This window comes from Passer domesticus, chromosome 5 (genome assembly GCF_036417665.1).
Source record: "Passer domesticus isolate bPasDom1 chromosome 5, bPasDom1.hap1, whole genome shotgun sequence".
Lineage (NCBI taxonomy): Eukaryota > Metazoa > Chordata > Aves > Passeriformes > Passeridae > Passer > Passer domesticus.
The window spans coordinates 71,684,185-71,704,423 of record NC_087478.1 but is presented as its reverse complement, the minus strand read 5'-3'; the positions used below and the strand labels follow the sequence as shown (position 1 = coordinate 71,704,423).

General features: G+C 43.7%; 1 protein-coding gene across 2 annotated transcripts in view; it reads right to left on the bottom strand.

Moving 5' to 3' along the window:
- Positions 1-15,223: 15,223 nt before the first annotated feature.
- DENND5B (DENN domain containing 5B) overlaps positions 15,224-20,239 on the bottom strand; it is a 103,928-nt gene continuing 98,912 nt past the window's right edge. For both annotated transcript variants that reach the window (XM_064420952.1, XM_064420953.1), the window contains 2 exons: positions 19,969-20,143; positions 15,224-19,121 (listed from right to left, as the gene is read on the bottom strand). In XM_064420952.1, coding sequence (XP_064277022.1) covers positions 18,938-19,121; positions 19,969-20,143 — 359 coding nt within the window. In that variant the 3' untranslated portion in view covers positions 15,224-18,937. The remainder of the gene's footprint in view (positions 19,122-19,968; positions 20,144-20,239) is intronic.

The window sequence follows — 20,239 nt, the reverse complement described above, 5'->3', positions numbered from 1 at the left end:
CCTTTGGGTTCACGCTCTTTTGTGCAATTTTGGAAGAGCTGCTCCACGAGGCGGCCGGCAGGTTATGTTGAAATAGATTTTCTTTGAGAACTGTGTCAGACGGATTAGCGTGTGATATACAAGGTAACACCTAAGGAGTTATGACTGAGCACCATTACAGCCTGTGACTGCAATAAAGCTGCGAGCTACTCCCGCCCGGGCTGGCACTCAAACCCAGCCCAAATATGGATTCCCTTCTTTTGAACTACTTAAAAGTTTAAAAGTTTCCCACAGAATCAACGGCAGCTCTGGCACCACATGCAGGTGTTGCTGAATACTCTAAAACACTGAAATAATGCCAATGAATATTTCTAAAATAATTGTTGGGTTTGGTTTTTTTCATGTTAGTGACCTTTTCAGACTAATCCTGATTTAGGCACAGAATTAACAACTCACCAAGAACTTTTGCTGAAATTATCCTTTTGCTTCCATCAACAGCACTAGCTAAGACCTGGGAATTTTCAGGGAATGGGACAAGCTACTTTTCCTTACCTTAGTCTGAGGATCTTACATCTTCTCTGCTTGCTTGTAGAGAAGATCTACAAGCACCTCCTTCCTCAGTGCTGCCAAACCAGTCAGTCTGGGCACAAAGCACAGGAGAACACCTCCCAAGGAACCCTCCAGGCTGCCATTTGAGTTTTGGGGGGGTCCTTTTGAAGGATCATAGAGTGCTGCCTCTGCTTCCTTCCAGACACAGCTAAACCAAATCATATCCAGCTTATGAGCCACAGACCAAATGCTGAATAATTTCTCAAAATATTTCTATAATTTTACTGCTTTTAACTGATCTAGGGAACTCCACCAGCACTTTTGGCAACTTTTGTTCACATATAATGTGTCTGATTTCATCTGCCTCTTTCTTTTTGGTTGGAGGGAGTGATTCTCCCAGATTTTCTCCCATTATTTCCCCATTTCTTTATTCTAGCACACTTGTCAAGGCCCCTTGGTGACATTCATTTTAGTCCAGCACCACCTAGTATAGCATTTAAATCCCTAAGTGACAATGAAATGACATTTCCAAGGAGAATTCCCTAAGACATCAAGCAGAACCCAATGGAACAAAATGGATCTCTCAGTGCCAATCAGTTGCTGCCCTCATCACCACCATGCTGAACGTTCACAGAACATCTCAGGGTGGGCTTTGATTGCAAACAAACCAGCATCAGGACAACTTCTCTGGTATTTATTTCACAGCTCTGTGCCCTTCCACTCCAACTCTCATGAGGACAGGTGTTGCTGTAACCTGGGGAGGATTTGAGTTTCCAAATTCAGTGCTGCTCCAGCCTGTGAACAGCTCCATCATTCCTGTCCTCTGAGAGGAAAAAAACCTTCTATCCACAGGATTCCAAATGGCAACACAGAAATGAAAAACATAGTCCAGCCTTCATTTCTGAAACATCTCTGTTTCCCCTGAAGTGTTTGCTGATGACATTTCAGGGCTATGCTGTAACTCCACCGTGGTTTGAGTTTTCATTTTTGGCTGATAGCCAGCTTGCAAAAAAATAAAAGGCACTCAAATACCTAATGAGCTTTCATCAATGTTCCCCTAGCCCCTTCCCCTTGAGCAAGTCCTGTGTGCTGTCCACAGCATCAGAGGGACACCTTGTCTGACCTCGCTGTTTGGAAAGAGGGTGATGGAAAATAGCCCCTAGCTTGGGACAAACTTGGAGAGTTTAATTTAAAAATGCAGATATCTGAAACAATGGCCGCATCTTTACATTACAGGTAAAGCCTCATTTCACAAGGTTGTTTTTTTAAAAATTAAGCATCTTCCTTTCCACTCAGGGCTTGGTATAAAGGAGGAATATGGGATTTCACAGAGATCCCAGGTGACCTTGAATATGAGCTTTAGACCAGAGGATTTATCCTCATCCAGATCAGTTCTGAAAAACATTTACTTTAAGAATGCATGTGGAAAACTAACTGGACTGTTGCAGTGCTCCAGTTAAACTGGTACCTTCCCTGCCTGGACTCTTAATTATTTTATCTGGAAAGCTAGTTTATGTCAATTGTGTAATAATAAAGTGAACCATGAGTGTTTTTAAAACACAAAACATACATGTATCATCAAGGCTGAGGCAGAGGTGCTAAGAGAGAAAAAGGAAGGCATTTGCCAGCCAAGACATCTGATCCTATTGTGTTATTTTTCAATATTAATGAATAAGTAAACACAAATAGGATACTTGTTTTTAGGTGAAGAGCAGCTGTCAAGACAAAACGCAGACAGCTGTTTCTACTTTAAGGAACTGCTCAGTGCTCCTCAAACTGTCAAATGCTTTTTTGTAACTTGAGTAATTTTAAAATTTTCTCTCTTGGCTTAATGATTGGCCAAAATATTTTGAAAATATTTACCAGGAATTCTTTAAGGGAAAAAAAAGTGCTGATTGACATAGAGTTGTAAATAAGGTTTTGCTAAGGAGTACAATTTCAGAGTGGGGTGCCATCAACAAATGAGTTCTTTAGTTCTGCTTTCACCAGTTGCCCATGTAAGTAGCAGCGTGTTAATTTTTTGAAGGTGCAAATGCTTTGAAAACTGGTAGTTGTGAGAAAGCAGTTTAATAAAGAAATGGGATTTTCACCATTTTAGGTTTTAGGCCAAATAACAGATGGCTACAAAAAATGACAGCAAAGCCTGATGATAATCAAAATTGATATTATGATATTCATGCTTCCAGAATGAAGCACTCAAGCTACGAGGCTCAGAGAGACAGGAACCTGAACTGGCTTACTCCTAGGAGCAAGGCAGATCATTTATAGCCCAGCCTAAGAAATCCATTAGGGCTTAACAGAGAATAATAACCTTTCTGAAACATTTTTAATTGACATTTCAAATTCCTTAAGAGGAAGATAATTCTCTTAAATTCTTAAGGATTCCTCAAATTCTATAGCAAAATGACCATTTTTTATTACTGGTTAAACACCTTTAATGCAGCTTCTCAAGCACTGCTGGTTTCTTTGCAGCACTATTGCTTTCATACCTATTAAAGCCAGTAAGACTATTCTATGGGGATTTATATTAAGGCGATTTGAAGACACCATTAAGAAGATCAGCCCTCTCTGCCTGCCAGGCTGTTTCCTGCCAATAAAGTTATCCCCCCTCATCCTGTCATTTGGGGCAGTTCTGAAAATGGAGACCATGTTTGGAAACCTAAAATAGATTTCTCCTCTGAACAGAGACCCCCGTCTTTCCCAGCAGTGTGGGGGATTTTATACTGCAGATTTCCCAGCAGATTTTATACTGATGATTTCAGAGTAATCTTTAGGGAAGAGGAAGCTGATAACTCCTTTGGAGGGTGTTGTGTAGGCTTAGTCTCAGGTGGGATCAGTCAGGGGACAGAATTTGCTCTTTGAAGTTTCTTACTGAACCTAAGACTCCTGACCAGGTACATCCATCTCCTTAATCCTGTTTTCTACTGCATGGCCCTGGACACAGACACAGCTGGCTGAGAGAAGATGAAAAGCAAGGCTAGGTATTTGGGAGAGCATCCATCGTGTGCAGGAAGCCATGCTCTGGTGTGACAGGCTTTTCATCTTGACCTCTTCCTCAACAGGAATCAAGAAGGTAAATAGAAATGCTTGGGAATGGAAACTCTTAGGGAAGCAAATTGGTTTTTCTCTGAAATGTCTGATGCCTGAAATCCTCTGCTGGGAGCAGCCAGCATGGGGGGCAAGAGGACCTGCCAGGAAGGGTTTTCTTACAGGGGTAAGGTACTCTGCTAAATAAAACCAAGAAACCTGAGGCAGTTCTTTCCAGGCTAAAGCATCACCCATTCTTTCTTCAGAAAGGCTTGTCCTCAGTGACACTACTTAATCTACAGTACCAGCAGGCAGAATGAAAGGAAAAAAGACACTTTGAGGAGGTGACAGAATTTCAGATTTCAGACTTTGACTGCAGAAAGCCAAAGAAACTATGGAAAACACATCTCTGTGGGCAGTTTTCAGTGAGCCAGACAAGGCAGAGGATAGTGATACCTCTCCAGACTCAGGTACAAGTCTCATGAGGAGAAAAAGCATTGCTGACCTTCTTGCCAAGCTGCCAAAGGCAGATGCTGTAACTGCAAGTCTTCTGGTGAGGAAGAGGAGCTGTGGGCAGACTTGACTAATCAAGCAAAGGAGGCAGCTGGAGGAGCTGGTCCTTGCAGGAAATCTGCAGAATCTGCAGTCAGGATCACAAGCTTTGATCAAGCAGCCAAGAACCAAGTGGAAATCTACTGCCAAAATCTGGAGGGAGGAGCTGGAGGCAAAAATTTTTGCAAGGGTAGGAGGGAATGGAGTTGACTAACAAAGCCACCACATTACAGAGATAACTTCAGATAGCTTAATTGGATTGAATCAGTTAATTGGACTGCAACAAATCAACCAAATTTGACACTCAACATCCTCTGAAAAACAAGCCAAGGGCAGGTGGAGGAAAAGAGCAGGCAGGGAGAATGCAGCAGAAAGGGAGGAGGCAGCAGGATACATCCCCCTTCCTCAGGGCAGAGGCATCCCATCCTGAAAGTGAAAAGAAGATAAGAAAACGTGAGATGCTTTCCAGGAGGAAGTATTCACTCACAAAGCTATGTAGACAAGGGGAGGGCAGAAGCAGGATGGGCAAGCTTCAGGCAAAATTTTAGCAGAAATTGATCACGGGGATCCCCAAAAACAAGTTGGGTCCCATAATGGATGTTCAGAGTTGGGGGTGAACTCTACAGAGTGATGAAATAGAAATAAACCCAAACCAGGACACACATGTGACCTTAGTGACGTCCCTCAGATCTGATAGCCTGTTCAGATTGCAAATTACAGCATGCAGAGAAGTCAAGGGACCCAGATGTTGCCCCCAGGGCAGAGGTGGCAGAGCCTGAGCCACAAGCCTGTGTGCAGCATGACCCCTGTGCTCCACAGGCAGAGTGATCTGACAGACATCTCAGGGCCAGCGGGAAAGTTCCTCTGTCTTCACTGTCCCCATGATGCAGAGATCACCAAGGACACCAGGACCTATTCTATTTGCATGTAGAAGGGAGGGGATGGGATGCAAGAAGGTACTGCCCTGCAGCCTCAGAATGTTTTGCAACTTATTTCCACCTCCAGGAAAAATGTACGAAGCCTGTCAGAAAGGAAAGGATGGGTTTTGAATCAGGAGAGTTTAGGACTTCTATCCCACGTGCCTTTTACCTCCCAAAGAAGTTACTTTGGTTAAAGCCACATCTGAGCTTTTCTGTCTCTTTCTCAGTCAGTAGTGATGCCTTTGTGGAGGCTGTCCTAGAACAGAGACTAGATGGAGCTAAAGAATAAAGTAGGTATTTATTAGAAGCCTTCAACAGATCCACCTTGGGCAGCCCAAGAGCCCAGCCAGGGCTACACCCCAGATGAACCCAAAATGGACAACCGGTCATGGGGTCTCACACTTTTATAAGTTCTGGTCCATTTGCATATTGGAGTTAATTGTCCAATTATAGCTTCAGCTTATGAAGTCCCATCCTCCTTGTTTTTCTCTCTTCAGGCCGTTGTTTATGCTCTTGGGCTGAGCTCACCTGGGCAGCAGGGGGCTTGGGAAGCAGTGCCCTGAGGCACACAAGAGTGGCACCTTGAGCGAAGGCATCCCCAGGACTGGCTGAGTAAGAACAGCCTGCAGGGATGACCAGGCTGTGAGGAGGTGCCCTGGGATGGCATTGTCCTCCAGGCATGGGCACTTTCTGAAAAACAGCTAAACAAAGTGGTTGCTATTTACAGAGTAGCAAGCTGGCTGGTCAGAAACATTTCAAAAACTGGCCTTTCTAAAACCACCTAGCAGTGTGGTTTCTGAGATGCTATTTTCAGCATGCTGTCAAAACAAATCTCTATCCATAGCTGAACTGACTGACTTTTCTTGTCAGGATGACTACCCTTAGCAGTGGTTGAACCAGTCCTAACTCAAGGTTTCAAAAGCAAGAGCAATATTTACTGGTTGATTTGCATTATCTGTAGGAGGAAAGTGGGAAAACTGGATAGCTCTGGAAATGACCTCTTGTGCTGATCCTTCTTTGCCCTGCATGTGTCAGGGCTCAGTATTCCACTCAGAGTGGATTGGGGAATCACAAACATCCCATTCACACCATGTAGTAAAAAAAAAAAAAGAGTTTGAACAGGGGCTAAATCCCTCCTGCTTGGACTAACTGCTTCATGGTGAGCAAAAGAGTTTGAGGTCCCAGGTAATTTCCTCTGTGCCACCTTGTACCAGCCACAGTCCCAGACAGACCCCAGACTGCAGGTCTGGTCAGCAAAGCGTTCCTTCTACTTCTAGACCCTCAAGCTCTTCCAAAACAGAGAGACCTAACAATTCAGCCACACATAAAAGGCAAGGAGGGACTCAGCTGCCACCCTCAGGAGCAAGGGTGCCCATCTAGCAGATGTGTGTGAGGTGGGAATGTCCAGGTCTTTCCCACTTGTGTGTGTAAGTGTTCAAATGCTTCTCACTTACACATTCAGGCCAAACTCACCCTCTTATAAAACCCATCCTGTGGTAAATTAGAATAAGTAGCCATTCATAGAAGGTCTGCAAAACAGGAGGGGTTTTGTTTGTGCCATTCTTCAAGGCAGCAGCAGCCCCTTAAAGCCTCTTTTATAAGCTGTGGTAAATGGGCTCCCAGCATGCTCCTTACACTGAGTCAGCATGTACATCCTGACTGGGGCACTGGAAACAACATTCTCAGGGTGTCCTGGGAAAGAGATACCAATGGCTAAGCTCAGAAGTCAACTCCAAATCAGTGGCACCTATTTATCTATCCCTATACAGACTAAAATGTCAGGATGTGTACCTGGTGCAGGCACTCAGCTTCTTGGGGGCTGAGTGAAACAGGTCAGTGCCACAGCCCCCTTTCCTTAAGAACCCTCTGCACAGGTGCCCTGCCCACAGCAGCAGAGCCCTGAGCTCTGGCAAACACGGTGTGGGTTTGCAATCTGTGTGCTGTGACAGTCCCCTCCATGGCCATGACTCCCAACACTCCTTGCCTTGAGGCTGGGGTGCTCCTGTGCTGGCTTCTGCTTCCATCCCACCTCTGGGGACAGCAGGACCCAGTGATGCCTGCACTGCTGTTTCCTTCCAGGTATTTTGGTGTGTCTTCATGCTGGCCAGTTTCTGCTCTGCAACAGCAGCCCTCCCTGCTAGGTTTATGCAATCTGCCATCCTCACTGCTTCCTGCTCCACTGTTTTTAATACTTTGAAGGCAGAGGAAGACTCAAGACTTCCCTCCAACAGGTAGCTGCAGTCATGCTTCAGAAAAGTCATTCTCTAAGCAACCCAGGACCATTTAGAGGCAGTAGTTATCATAGCAGTTACTCATTTTCCATTCACCAAGACTGTAGTGGTTGGCAGACCATCTGCGTGTGTGAAATTCACATACAGCCCTTGCAACAACACTGAGAGTAGCTGGCTGTAGCATCTTAACTACATTTCTCAGAGAAATTTAGACTGAATGGCTGGAGTGCAACCTGTTACCATCAATGGGGAAACCCCTGCTAAGGAATTAGTTGGATGTGGTGGGGTGTGACAGCTGCTTTAGACTTGAAAACATCCAAAAACTTCTTGAGGAAGCATGACATGTTCCCTTCAGTGCTAGTTCTCTGCTGGCACTAAGGGCTTATAAAACTCACCTGTTCTATGTGTGTTCCTGGCACTTCCCTCTCCTTAAACAGGAAATGAGAGTAACTAATTTCTTTGAGGTAGTCAATAACCTGTTGTGGGAAAACTCGTGTTTCTCTCAGCTAGGATCAATAATGCCCAGAACAGCAGTCACAGCCCCTCAGCACTCAGCATTAACCAGTTGCAATGTACAGGTACCATAAAGTGATCTTACAACAAAGGGCCATCCAAAGTGTTCATCAAGAGACAGCATCCATTCCACACAGATGTCTCAAAAAGACACAGGGCTACCCATGGTGTGTGAAGCAGAGTGGAGTCTTCTGTCCTGAGAAAATAAACTGCACCACTGTGTCCAGCTAAGAAATTAATCTAGTCTCTTACCAGAAAGCTGGGGCTGGCATCCCTTGTCCTCAGGTTATGAGGTGTCTCTGACCAGCATGAATACATCTGGGGGCCAAAGGCAACAGGGATTAGCTTTTGGAAGGCAGAAGGAAGCAGTACCTGGATGTGCAGACTGGCTCTAGTGCACAGCTAGCCAAACATACTCCAGTTATTCTCTGTTCAGGAAGTGGAGGCTGCTCTGACTGGATAAAAAACACCTGATCTAGATTGTATCAGATGAACCTTAGTAAGAAGGTCATAAAAAAACCTGTCAGCTTTCATGTCTCATACTGCTCACCAACACAGGATGCCCAGGGTGAGACAGAAAGTGAGAGTGATAGAAAGAATAAATCAAACTGGTAACTACTACCTGATAATTTCTTCCAGACTGTGCAGCTTGTAGGTCCAAGAGCAGTTTAGTCTGTATGGACCCATGTTAGCTGTGCAAATTCTGGGTACTAAACAAGGCTGGATTCTGACATAAAGCAACATCTTGGAACAAAGTTTTTCACTAGACACAGAGACAGAATCTTCTCCCAAAACTAAAACAAGAGAGGAACTGTGATTTTTGGTTTGAACAAAGCCTACAATGATATTTTTGATCCTAGTCTGCTTGCAAGATGGCAAACATTGACTCAGTGGGGTATTTGTGCCTGTAGATCTGATTGTTTGGGACAAGTAACTTAAACTGAGATTACAGAATGAGATGAACTCCTACACAATTCAAAGAAAATACATTTTCAAACATCCGTTCTCATCTGGCACTTTTACAAACCCTTTATGAATTGTTTCTAAAGCCCTGCTAACTCTACTATAATAGTGGTGGCAGGACCTTTTAGTGAATGGGAAATGTTTTGTTTCTGCATTAAGGCAGAAGCACTTCTCCAAATGCCTCCATATTTCAAGAAACAGGTATTTAGGATGGCTCATGCTGTCTGCTTTGCAAGGCTACAATATGCACTTGGTTTTACATGCTCTTGCAATCCCAGAGGTCTTAGTTTAGTTATCTTTAGAGGTTTTATATATTCAGATTAGAGTGCTCAAAAATTGGATAAAATTCTTTCAAGCTAGTCTGGCATTGGCACAGCTGAAGAATTAAATCAGGTCTGTTCCATAGCATCTTTATCAGGTGCAAGGAGCAAGTAAGGAGTTTCACTCACTCACTTTTGCATCAAGGGTTCATTCTGGTTCATTCTGTGAATGAAATATGCTTGGATTTTGATAGAAATGTGAATACACAGGAGCTGTGTCTAATATTGGACTTGACTTTATTCCTGGCTTCACATTCATGGGTTTTTTCCCCTTTATTTTACATTACAGCAGATCTGCTCTTGAACAGGCACTGTGCATTTAGACAGAGATTCAAGAACACTCTCTTGTCTCATCAAAACTTTTTTCTCCTGCTTTGATGTGTTTTGCCTTCCTGTTACCTTGCTCCTTGTGCTAAGAACACAATGCCCTTGGAGAAATCTTGTTTCACTGCATATTCCACACTCTGTATATCTGTGCTAACTCCAGAGATGGGCAAAGCACAATGCAAAGGTGTTCAGAGTGCTTTGGCCCCTGCCTGCTGTTTGCCCTCTGAATTTCATGCATTTTTAATTATACACACTTCTGTCTCCAGATTAATGCTTTCATGAAGAAAGCCTGGTATTCACTTGATTTGCAGCTATCCACTTCTTCACAAGCAAAGTCCTGTTTCATAACAGCCTTTCTGTAACTTGGGTGCTGGTTATACCACAGAACAATGTTTTAATAAATGTTATTTACATTTTTCAGGGTAGCTAGAGGGGTTTTGGTTTTAATTAGCTGAGTAAGAGAGTCATGAGTTGTTATACAGACACAAAAAGAGCTGCTACCATCATCTCCTTACCCATGGCTCCTGTGCCAACAAAGGGAAAAACAGTACAGGCCCTTGCAGGCAAGTATTTTTTGGGAAGAGGGGGAAAGGGGAAATTGATGAAGATATTACAGTGGTATTGTGCCTGGAGTCCTCAGTAGTTTTCCCTTACCTGATTAACTGCCTAAGCCAGAAGTAGAAAGTCACTTCAACATTTGGGGGGAGCAAAGGGAGTGCAAGCCCTCCTGCCATCCTCCCCCACGCAGTGCTTTGGGGGGAAGTCAGAGAGGTGCTTGCATGGGAACACTGCCTGCTGAGAATGAATTCAAATGAATTATGGACTCCCTCCTCCCCTCTCTTGCTGCTGCTTCCTTCTCCTTCCCTTCCTTATCCTCAGCACAAAAGTGTCTCTGAATCCCCCTGCTTATGAAACTTGGAAGGAGCAAGGTCCAAGGGACAGAGGGGCATCCCAGGGGCCCTGTAGGGAGGATTTTGCTCAGCAGCTCAGCTTATGATATCTCCAGGAACATGGCCAGCTTGGATGATGGACCAGACAAGGCATGAGGCTTACAGTACTTGGCAAAATGCACTGCATTTTGGTAGCCCTGCACCAATTTTTGATGAAAACTTCCAAACATTTTGGATGCTTGCAGGAGCTGATCCCATTACAAACAGATTTAATTTCCAACGTCAAAAGAAAACTTAATTTTGTTACAGGCCAAGTGCAGGTGAAAGATGTGTGCACCCTGCTGAAAAACATTCCTGAAAACAAGAGCCTGGAGAGGCTGTGGAGGGGACAAAAGGGACATGCCTGTCCTCTACGGCCAGTCCCTGCTCTGCCCCGGGGAATGAGGGCTCAGATTTGCCCCCACTTGCTGAGGGGGATCTATCTAGAACATCCCGCACTTTGTGATAAGACAAACCATGCTGCTCACAGCTCTGCCCAGAGTCCACACCGGCAGCCCTCACCGTCAGTGTCCTGCTTGTCACACCCTGTGTCCTGCCACTGCTCTCTCCCGGGCTCTCTGAACTGCAGAGATTAACACGAGGCTGTACGATATCTTCCCTGCACAAGCCTGGACCTTCACAGAGATAACTATTTGTGCTTAAAATGCTGAGATCACCCAGAAGCCAACTCTTACGTGGAAGGCTGGGACTGTGCTAATAAACATTGTGCGTTGAAAGCAGCAGCAACAACAGTAATTTTTTAATTTTCCCAAAAGAGGGTTGCTTCCCTTCTGTGCACAAACTAATAGGTTTTTCAGACTACATTGTTCATGAATGCCTGTCTAAACTCATCAGTTTTAGGAACTTTGACTTCAGCAAGCCATGGTGGATCAGCTTGTATTTGCACTTCCAGGACACACATTTGAATTGAAGATCAGCTAGTTCATTCCTCACTTTTTAGCATTGTGCCAGTTAAACACAAATTACTAAGCCCAGAGCAGCTATCCTATTTCTCACTGAACACAGCTACCCACACTACCCCTGTCTAGCACAAATTCCTGCTGACATCTGAAATTCTCTTCTAACAAAGTCCATCCAGAGGATGAACGAAATAGCTTCTCTGGCCTGCAAGTTTTTCCTAGTTCTCTCGTATTCCTGTTACCATGAATGGAAACTTTTTCCACAGCTTTAGGAACATGAAAGCTGGGCAGAGCCATAGGGTGATGTTTCCACTTACATTCCCTGAATGCAGTTTTTCTTTAAGCCATTTTATGGGTTGGGGGAGAATATCCTGTGCACCACACCCACTTCTAGCCAGCTTCACACTATTTATACAGTCAGGAACCACAAACCATCTGCAAGAAGTTCAGATCTCAGGCAAGCCAGCAGCCACACTGATTCTGAGCTGGAGGGCTCATATTGCATGGTCCAGCTTAGAGCACATTCTGTTTATCTCATGGGGTAATGACAATCCAAAAGCTGAACGTGTGCAAGCAGACAAACTCAGGTGAGAGCACTGAGCACAAGAAACAGGCTAAGGAGACTTCATGGAAGAGTTCACACTAGCTCAGGTACAGAAGCACAGAGTCTTTGGGATGACTTCCCAGTTCATTTGAAATTGGATCCACGCCTTTAAAAAAACCTCACAACCAAACAACAGCACCAAAGATGGTTCTGTCATACTGACCACTTCTGATTGGAAATTTCTCCCTAGCACTTCACAGCCCTTCCACCTTGCATTTTCTGGTACGGGTGTGGGGGACCTGGTATGATCTATTTGGGCTTGCAATGAGCAGGGACAGGCTGTGGGGCAGAGAGAGGACAAGATTAACTCGATGTTAATGAATGTCTGTACCTCCTACAAGAGCTATGGACTCAAGATGAAAAGCCATGGAAAGGTGCTTTTGCAATGTATTTTTCCTCCCTTTTGGTAGGTAATCACTGCCATCCCCACACAACAGCCAAGTAAGGATTTTCATGAATTTCTGCAGTGCTTAATCACATTGCTGATAGCAACCATAATTCCTGTATGGTAGCTAAGTAGGAAGAAAGCCTATTCTTCTGTCTGGACAACTACAAAACTCTCCAACCACACACAGCCTGACAGACTTGCAAGCCCAGAACACCACGAATCAACAGGTTTCACCAATGCCTTTAAACTGGATTTAACCACAGGTGAGACCTCAGGGCACTTCTGTCACAGCAGCACTGAACAGCAGCTCTCAGTCACACACCAGTGGATGCTGCAGGGGCAGCTGCTGACCCCAAGCATGAACAATCTTCCTTGGTGAGGCAGAACTGCCTGCAGCAAAGTCCCCCCACTCTGTACATCAGCTCCCTACCTGCAAGATGGGATATGACACAAGCAAATTGCTTAAAGCTCTTGGGGCAAGTCAGGGAGACTTAGAAATCAAAGCCACATTTTCTGGTCTCTACTGTGTGCCTCTGTAAGAAAAATAAGGAATTTGTCTTCTAAAATTGATATCTAAATTATCAATATATTGGAAAAAAACCCCAAACTGCCTGAGTCCATCACATCTAGATTTCACTCTTGCAAACAGTTTATTTTTGCGATGTGTAAATGTATCAAAATGTATCACTTGGGTGCCTTTGAAGGAATGAACTCTGTATGGGAGGACAGCGCTGGTGGCAAGATTCATAAAGATTAATGGTTGCACAGCCTCCAAGGGCAAGCTGCCTCTGTTGGACTTCTTTAGGCGTAATTAAAAGCAGCTAGGTGAGGTTTCTCCTTGCAATGCCTGCTGAAGGAGCCCATCTCTTCCCACTGGCTGCAGGGGCAGGGGCAGGGTAAGGCAAATGGCTTTCCCAGGCTAGCACCAACCTTTTTGGAAACCTCTCTTTGAAAGCAGGAGAATGCAAGGATAGCAGAGCACCAAATACAACATCTGGCTGCTATTGAGTTTAATTTTAGTTTAGACTTGTATAAGCTGGCCATGGGAGCAGGTGAAACTGAATGTCCTGTGTGAAGCTGGGGACATCTCTTACAGATTATTCTACTACTCAGTGACTGGTGTGAACACCTGAGTCTCTCTTAGACAAACCACAGCTATTTTACATTTATGGACCCCACTGAATCCATTACTGAATGGTAACAAGGTAGTCATTAGGCCATCTAGCAGTGAGCTCCTTTTCAGCATGAAAAATACACTGTGAGTAAAGATCAGGGGTGCTGGCTGTGTTTCCTCCTAAGACTTTTCCCTCTCTCCCCTCAGGACAAAGGTGGGCTTGGTTCAAGGCAAAAATAATTGGCCTGGTCACATTCTGACAGAGGAAGTTCATTCAGAGGATCTGAGATGCCCTGTGAGCTCTGCAGGGAATGCAGATGGGCCCTGTGGAGTGTCAAGCCTTCCTGCAGAGCCACTGCAGCTCCCCACTGACAAATCAGCTCTGCAGCAGCTTCAGCAGAGAGTTTACCACAACCAGCCACCAGATAGCAGACCCGTACAGGAATTTTCCCATTCCCCTCACACCCTGTGCTGGGCTCCAAACAGCTCATGATACACGGCTGACAGAACAGCAGGAGAGAGACCAGGAATGTCAGCAATGAAATGCTCCCTGACTGCAGCCACAGGAGCCTCAGCCTCTGAGCTGATGGGGTGACAGACAGAGAAGCAGTTTCACTCACCATTTCACTGAACACTATTTTTTTTTTTAATTGAACAGCCTTACCCAAAATGCTGGAAAGGAACAAACCAGGCTGACGAGCTACTTCAACTCCTACCCATGTCAGTTTTCTCAGTTTTCTTCTATTCCTCCTTTGCAGAAAGCACTGCAGTGCTCCCAGACTGCATCAATGACAGCACAGTGGAGAGCAAGTTATTTGCACTTGCTCACCTGGACAAGCTCAGTTCTGCCCTACTTAAGTACTGACTGCCTTTAAGATGTCAGACCTCAATATCTCTAATTTACACACATTTAGTATGGAGGTGTAAAGGTATGGCCACCCACGGATATTTGGCAATAAGCAGCTCTATAGATTTTATTCACATCTATAATGTTGATAAGCACCAGTATCTCACACAATGTATTTTAGGATTCACACATATATGGTCCCAAGCTCTGAGACTTTCAGTCCTTTCCTGAGATTCTCTGCCTCTCTAAACAAAGTTCAAGTAAATGAACAGACATGCTGCACCTCAGACACGCCATGTACACACTCATGCAGGGCTCTGCATTTCAAACTACCAAAGGTTCCAAAAATTCTCCTATTCTCGCCAATTCCAGCATATCTGAAGCTGGGAGGGACATGTGGAAAATTTCTGAAAATCTAGTCCAACTTAGAATAGAGGGAATTTCACTATTTTTTCTTTTTTTTTTTTTTTTAATTTGCACCTTTTTTGTTGTAGGCACCCATCTCTCTCTCATCCATCAACCCTCCACCTTCCACAACATGCTGCCTGACAGACTGGAGAGCACGAGCTTCATCCCAGCATTGTAACCCTGAGTTCAAATATCAGAGCAACTCATACCAAGAGAGGAAAGAGACCCTTTGCTACAAGTTAATCCCATCCTCCTTCTCCCCACTCCTCCAGATACCGAGGGCAAAGCAATCCCAGTTGCCAAGCAAACGCCACCCTGGTAAGAGCTCAGCTTCACTGTGATCCCATTTCTTCCCTGTAATCGGTCACATTTTCCACCCAAGCCTTGGAAAAAAGAGCTGCTTGGGCTCAGCATGGCCTCTGCCTCCCGTTGTGTTGGGGAGACAGAAGGGCTGGTTTTGGGAACAGTCCCTCACACCCCCTTCTCCCCAGCTTTGCTCCAGCAAGTTCCCAGTACCAGAGTCACCACCAGCTGGATCATTGTTTGGTTTGCTCCCTCCAGGCTCAGATCAGCTCCTCAGCTTGAGACCCAAATCTCTTGGTTCCTCTGCAAGGAGAAAGTGACACCAACCATTATTCTCACAGTTTTATTTGTAAAGGACATAGCATGAAAAGCTGTATTTCAATGTACTTCAAAACCTGAAAAACCCATGTCGGTCTGTGGTGTGTATGTTAAAGTGCTTGATATAACAATACTATTACTAATGTTGTCTTGAAAATAATCCAGTTCTTATTCCGTTAGTAGTAATGTAAAGACAAAATATACTTAATGGAGACATTTAGGGATCATTTTTAAGCTATACAGGGCACATTTGTACATTTCAAGTGTAACACACAACATTTCCCCCTCACGATGCGCACCTTCATTTGATTGAAAGAAGGAATTCTCCCAAACCTGCCGCGCAACTACCCTAAAAACACGTTTTTGAACAATGATAGCTAATTTCACAAACCAACTTGGAATAAACATGAGTAGATTATTCACTAAACAGTACAACTTCATTTATTTCAGAGAATTATAAATACACATTTTGTACACAGTGAGGCATTAGATTCCCTGACTCCCTCAAGTTATCATGCTGGCTGTTAGTACAACTGGACTATGCAAACTCAGACATCTGCAGATGGGCATTGGATAGGAATTTTTTTGTTTTTTTACAAAGCAGATACCAGAGATCTTTGGTCTTTTCCAAGATTCCCTTTCTCAACCAAAGAAGGTGCTTTAACACTGAAGTAAAAGCTGTGTTAGCTTAGAAGAATCCTGACGGGCTTCTCACCATTCTAGTGGGTAGAATGACTTCTGTAAACCTTACAGAAAAAAACCTCACAGTTTCCAATCAACAAAAGTAGTCTACTAAAAAAAAAACCATACACGGTAGAATAAAAATTCACTATGAAGAACCATTCTCCCAAGGTTGTCAAATAACTCATTGTCAAATACTCTAGGAATCTGAGGCACTCAGCTGTGCCCCTTTCAACATATCTTGGGGTGGTTTATTGCCTACAAGGAAACATGAGACATACATAATTTTTAATGTATTATTATTAATATGATGTGAAACCTGACAAAACCAAACAAGTCAACACTTGCTGAAAAAGCTGAGGTGAAGTTGTGTTAAGTGCTAAAGGTTTCTTAATGTAGTCTGAAATGGGGAAAGGCCCTGATCTGAATTTTAAAAATTCTCACGTTTTGACTCCTTTTAACTTAAGAAAGACTTAATGTAGTTATTGCCTTTTTTCTCTGTATGTGGTTTATTCATTTAAATGAATGACATTTCTCCTTTATCCTGCTTGCACTTAACCCTTGCCATGTCAGATGAATGCTACAACTGTGCCAGTCATACGTAGCCTTTGGAGAAGTCTGCAGCAATGTACTTTGGGAAGCATCCATCCTGCAAATGCAGATGATGCTGTGAAGAAATCCAAGGACTAAAGAGGTGGTTATTTCAGTAAAATGAAAGCCACTTAAAAATCCTGTACAGCAGTCATTAGACATGAAAGGCCTGAGCTGTAATAGAAATCAAAACATCCTAACCAGTCATTACCAAATAATGCTGCCACATGGTTTCTGGTGCTAAATGTATAATTCATTGATAGAGTTAAGTACAGGGACACATTTTCAATTGCTGCTGAAGGGCTGTCATGCTTCGTCTGCTGACTTTAAGCAGACACGCCTGGCCACACAGAAAATCCTAACACCCCAAATTTCACATTTCTGGAAATGTAAGAGATGTCACACAGCTGTGGGCTCTAGCTACTAACTCCAGACAACATTCACAGCCTTTACATTAGTTACACCCACCCACAGCAGTGACATGGCAGTGCTGCCTGCAGTATTTGGGATGAGTTCAGTCAGTTTAAGGAAGCACAAGCTCAGGAGGAAAGAATGGTTATTGAAAGTGGAACCCTCATTAAAAGTGGAAGGCTCCTTGACAGTGTTATTTTACTTCTTTCCTAGAAACAAAACAACTTCTATAACATAAAACTCTCCAATGAAACAAAGTTACATGACGAGTTTTCTTCTGGCTGGGAGTCTGACATGAAAGTTTGACACTGAAGTGAGTGCCGTTCTAAAAATCGAGCAGCAGAAGGACCACAGGAAAGTAGAGAAGCTTGACAAAAGGCAGGTGAGAAAGCAAATCCTAACTTTCATCCTCTTTCTTTGTCCTTATCTCCCATCCCTCTTTCCACCATGTGCACGCTATGCCAAGACCTGTCCACCATTGCCAAGCCCCACTTGAGAGCACAAGGTGCAAGGCAACACTTACAGAACCAGTCAGAGGCCTTTCCCAACCTCAGCTGACAGTGAGACTCCAAAGAATCCACTGACCAAAGGCCCAAGATTGTGGGGAATAAACAAGTGAAAACAAAAACCTGTATTTAAACTAACTTCCAAAAATTAAAATCAGGTGAAGCTAACTGCGTCATCAGACCCTTCCAACTCCTATCCACAACAATGGAAAATACACTCTGTATTTGCTGCATGGCATTCACAAGGTGATTTTGATATAATCTCTTGTTCAATTTGTATCATACAGTTGCTTCCAGCTCCTCATCAAGAACTCTATCTCCGTATATGCACTGTATTAGTAACATATTAACTGGAAAGTGTAGGAGAGAAGCCTCAAAATACCAACGTGAGATTATTTTTCCTCCTTTTGCTGAATTTCTTTAATTCCTTTTCTTTTTGTAGCTGGATAATTATAAAAAAAAAAAGTCATCCAAGATAAGATCCTGTACTCCCCTAGGAGCACTCATTATGCAGGATAAAGGAAGACTCATAACCTGTCAGCATTTCAAAACCAGCTGATAGAGTTTGGTAGCACAGCAACAGCAGCGTCTGTTGCTCTACAGCAATGATTCTTCTCAAGTACAGCAAGAATTTGGCATAAACCAAATTCCTCATCAGGAGAAAAAAAAAAAAAAAGTCATCCACAACACAAAGTGGCTGAGGGTGAGGGTGAATCATGAGAACATCTAGACAGGGAAGGGACACACTGAGTCAAGCAAGCCACCATTCCCCATCTCAGGCTGCAGCAGCAGGGCTTCAACAGGTGTCTCATCCTCTCAGGCTGACAGCAGTCCTTCTCTCCAGTGTTTAAGCATTCCAACACTTGTTTCCCCTTTTGGAAATCAACAGGAGTGACACAAAAGACCTTACAGGAAAAAAAAAGGCAACCCACTACTTCCATGCATGGGAAGGCGAGTCTTTGAACAATAAACTAAGAGAGACCATGTACAGCAGGGTAGACCAGCATATGCTTACAGCATTTCCAAGAGTGACACGATCACAATGGCTACATAAGGATATTTGCTGTATTAATTTGCAATACCTGAAAAAAGCCCTGCTGAGTTTGCGCTGTATTTACACGTTGATTGGCTTCTTCCTCGCAAGCAAGTAGCGACATCCCTTCCCACCTTGGTCCTTCCCTCCCTCCCCCAAGTCCTTCCCCTGGGTTTAAGCTACTCATAGTCAGAACAAGAACATTCACTCTAAGAAAAATTTCTTAGAGTAATATAATTTCTTAAAGAAAGATAGCATATTTACACACATCTAACACATGAAAATACTCTATTTTTTGTACTAAATTTCTGTTTCAAATAGACTACAATACTGCAGCTTTAGAGGCCAGTCCCCATCGGGCACAAACTGGGTTTCCCAATCCTGCTTCCACCAGCAGCTTTGCATTACAGTGGTGCACTACCATGGCATTCAAGTCCTGACAGGTCTCCAATTGTGGTTTGCTTGTTTGGGAAAGGAGTAATGAAGTTCTCAGCAAAGCCATGCTAAACATCCACTCCTTTAATGAGCGATCCTTCTAGGATGATGTTGAAGTCTTGCAATGTCTGCAGCACTCGGATAAGGGAGTTGACAGTCATGCGGTCCCGGAGGAGAGCGTTCTCCTCGTACATCCTCGTGATGGGCGGGCACTCCGCCAGCAGCGGGATCCACTGAGGCAGCAAGTGGTCCCTGAAAAGGGCAGGACAGGAACTGCTTTAGCACCAAGCACCACAGATACCACACTGGAATTCCTCCCCAAGAGCACAGCCCAAAACATGCAGCCCCTTTTGGTGAGGGGTGGGTGTTGTTTGCACGTACAAGTTTGCTGTGCAATCGCAACCATTGATTTGGTTATTAAAATACTACCTACCGTAGAAATGAAAATTTAAAGGTATTAGCAGAATTGGACATTTGTAAGAATTCAGGAACATTTTCAGATCAGGAACAGGGAAAGTAAAACTCAAGGAAAATCTAACAGACTATTTGCCAACTGGTTTTCCAAGTACCCAGACAGATAAAGACAAAAATGGTACTTATTTCTAGATATACCAACTTCTACCCTCCAAAATAAAACTAAGTCCCACCCCCATCCCCAAGTGCAAGACAGAAAGCACCCTATTAGGAAAGAAAGGTTCATTTTGAACAGCTCTGTCAAAATTATAACAGGCACCCCATTTTCACAAGTAATTGAATGAGGATTTAGAAATTCATCAGCTCCTGAAAAGGAACTCTGCATTCTCAAAGTCAGTACTTCATCAAAAATAGCATTTCAAGACAGATTTCATACACATGACTGTCAAGCTAACAGCTATAAAAAAGCTCAAAACATTTTTAGCAGTTTAGACACTAGCCATGTATTATTAGTGCTTCTTTGCTCCAATTTTTGACATAGTACTAAAGCTGCCTAAAATAGGCACTGGATAATAGATAGGTGTGAGATGTCTTAAAATGGAAAACTAAAGGTAATAACAACGGTGGAAAAATATTCTTCTAGTCTATTGCCAGAGGACACACATAATGAAGAGCAGTTGGGTACCTTGTCCCCAGGCAAACCAGGATTTGGAATTTGCCATCCTTCCCAATGTTCCTTGGAGCTGTATTGATGGCACTGACATAATGACAGAAGGTTTTGCATGAAGATCTCTGAAGCAAAAGGGCCTCCTCGTTGTCTCCAATCTGATCACTGGTTTCAAAGTAAGCAACAGCTTTCTCTGTGGTAGGAAGAACATCAGAACCCAGTGAGAAGAAGCACTCCATTGTGACATGGAATCACACAAGGGAATCCCTTAAAAAACCAACCTGCTGAG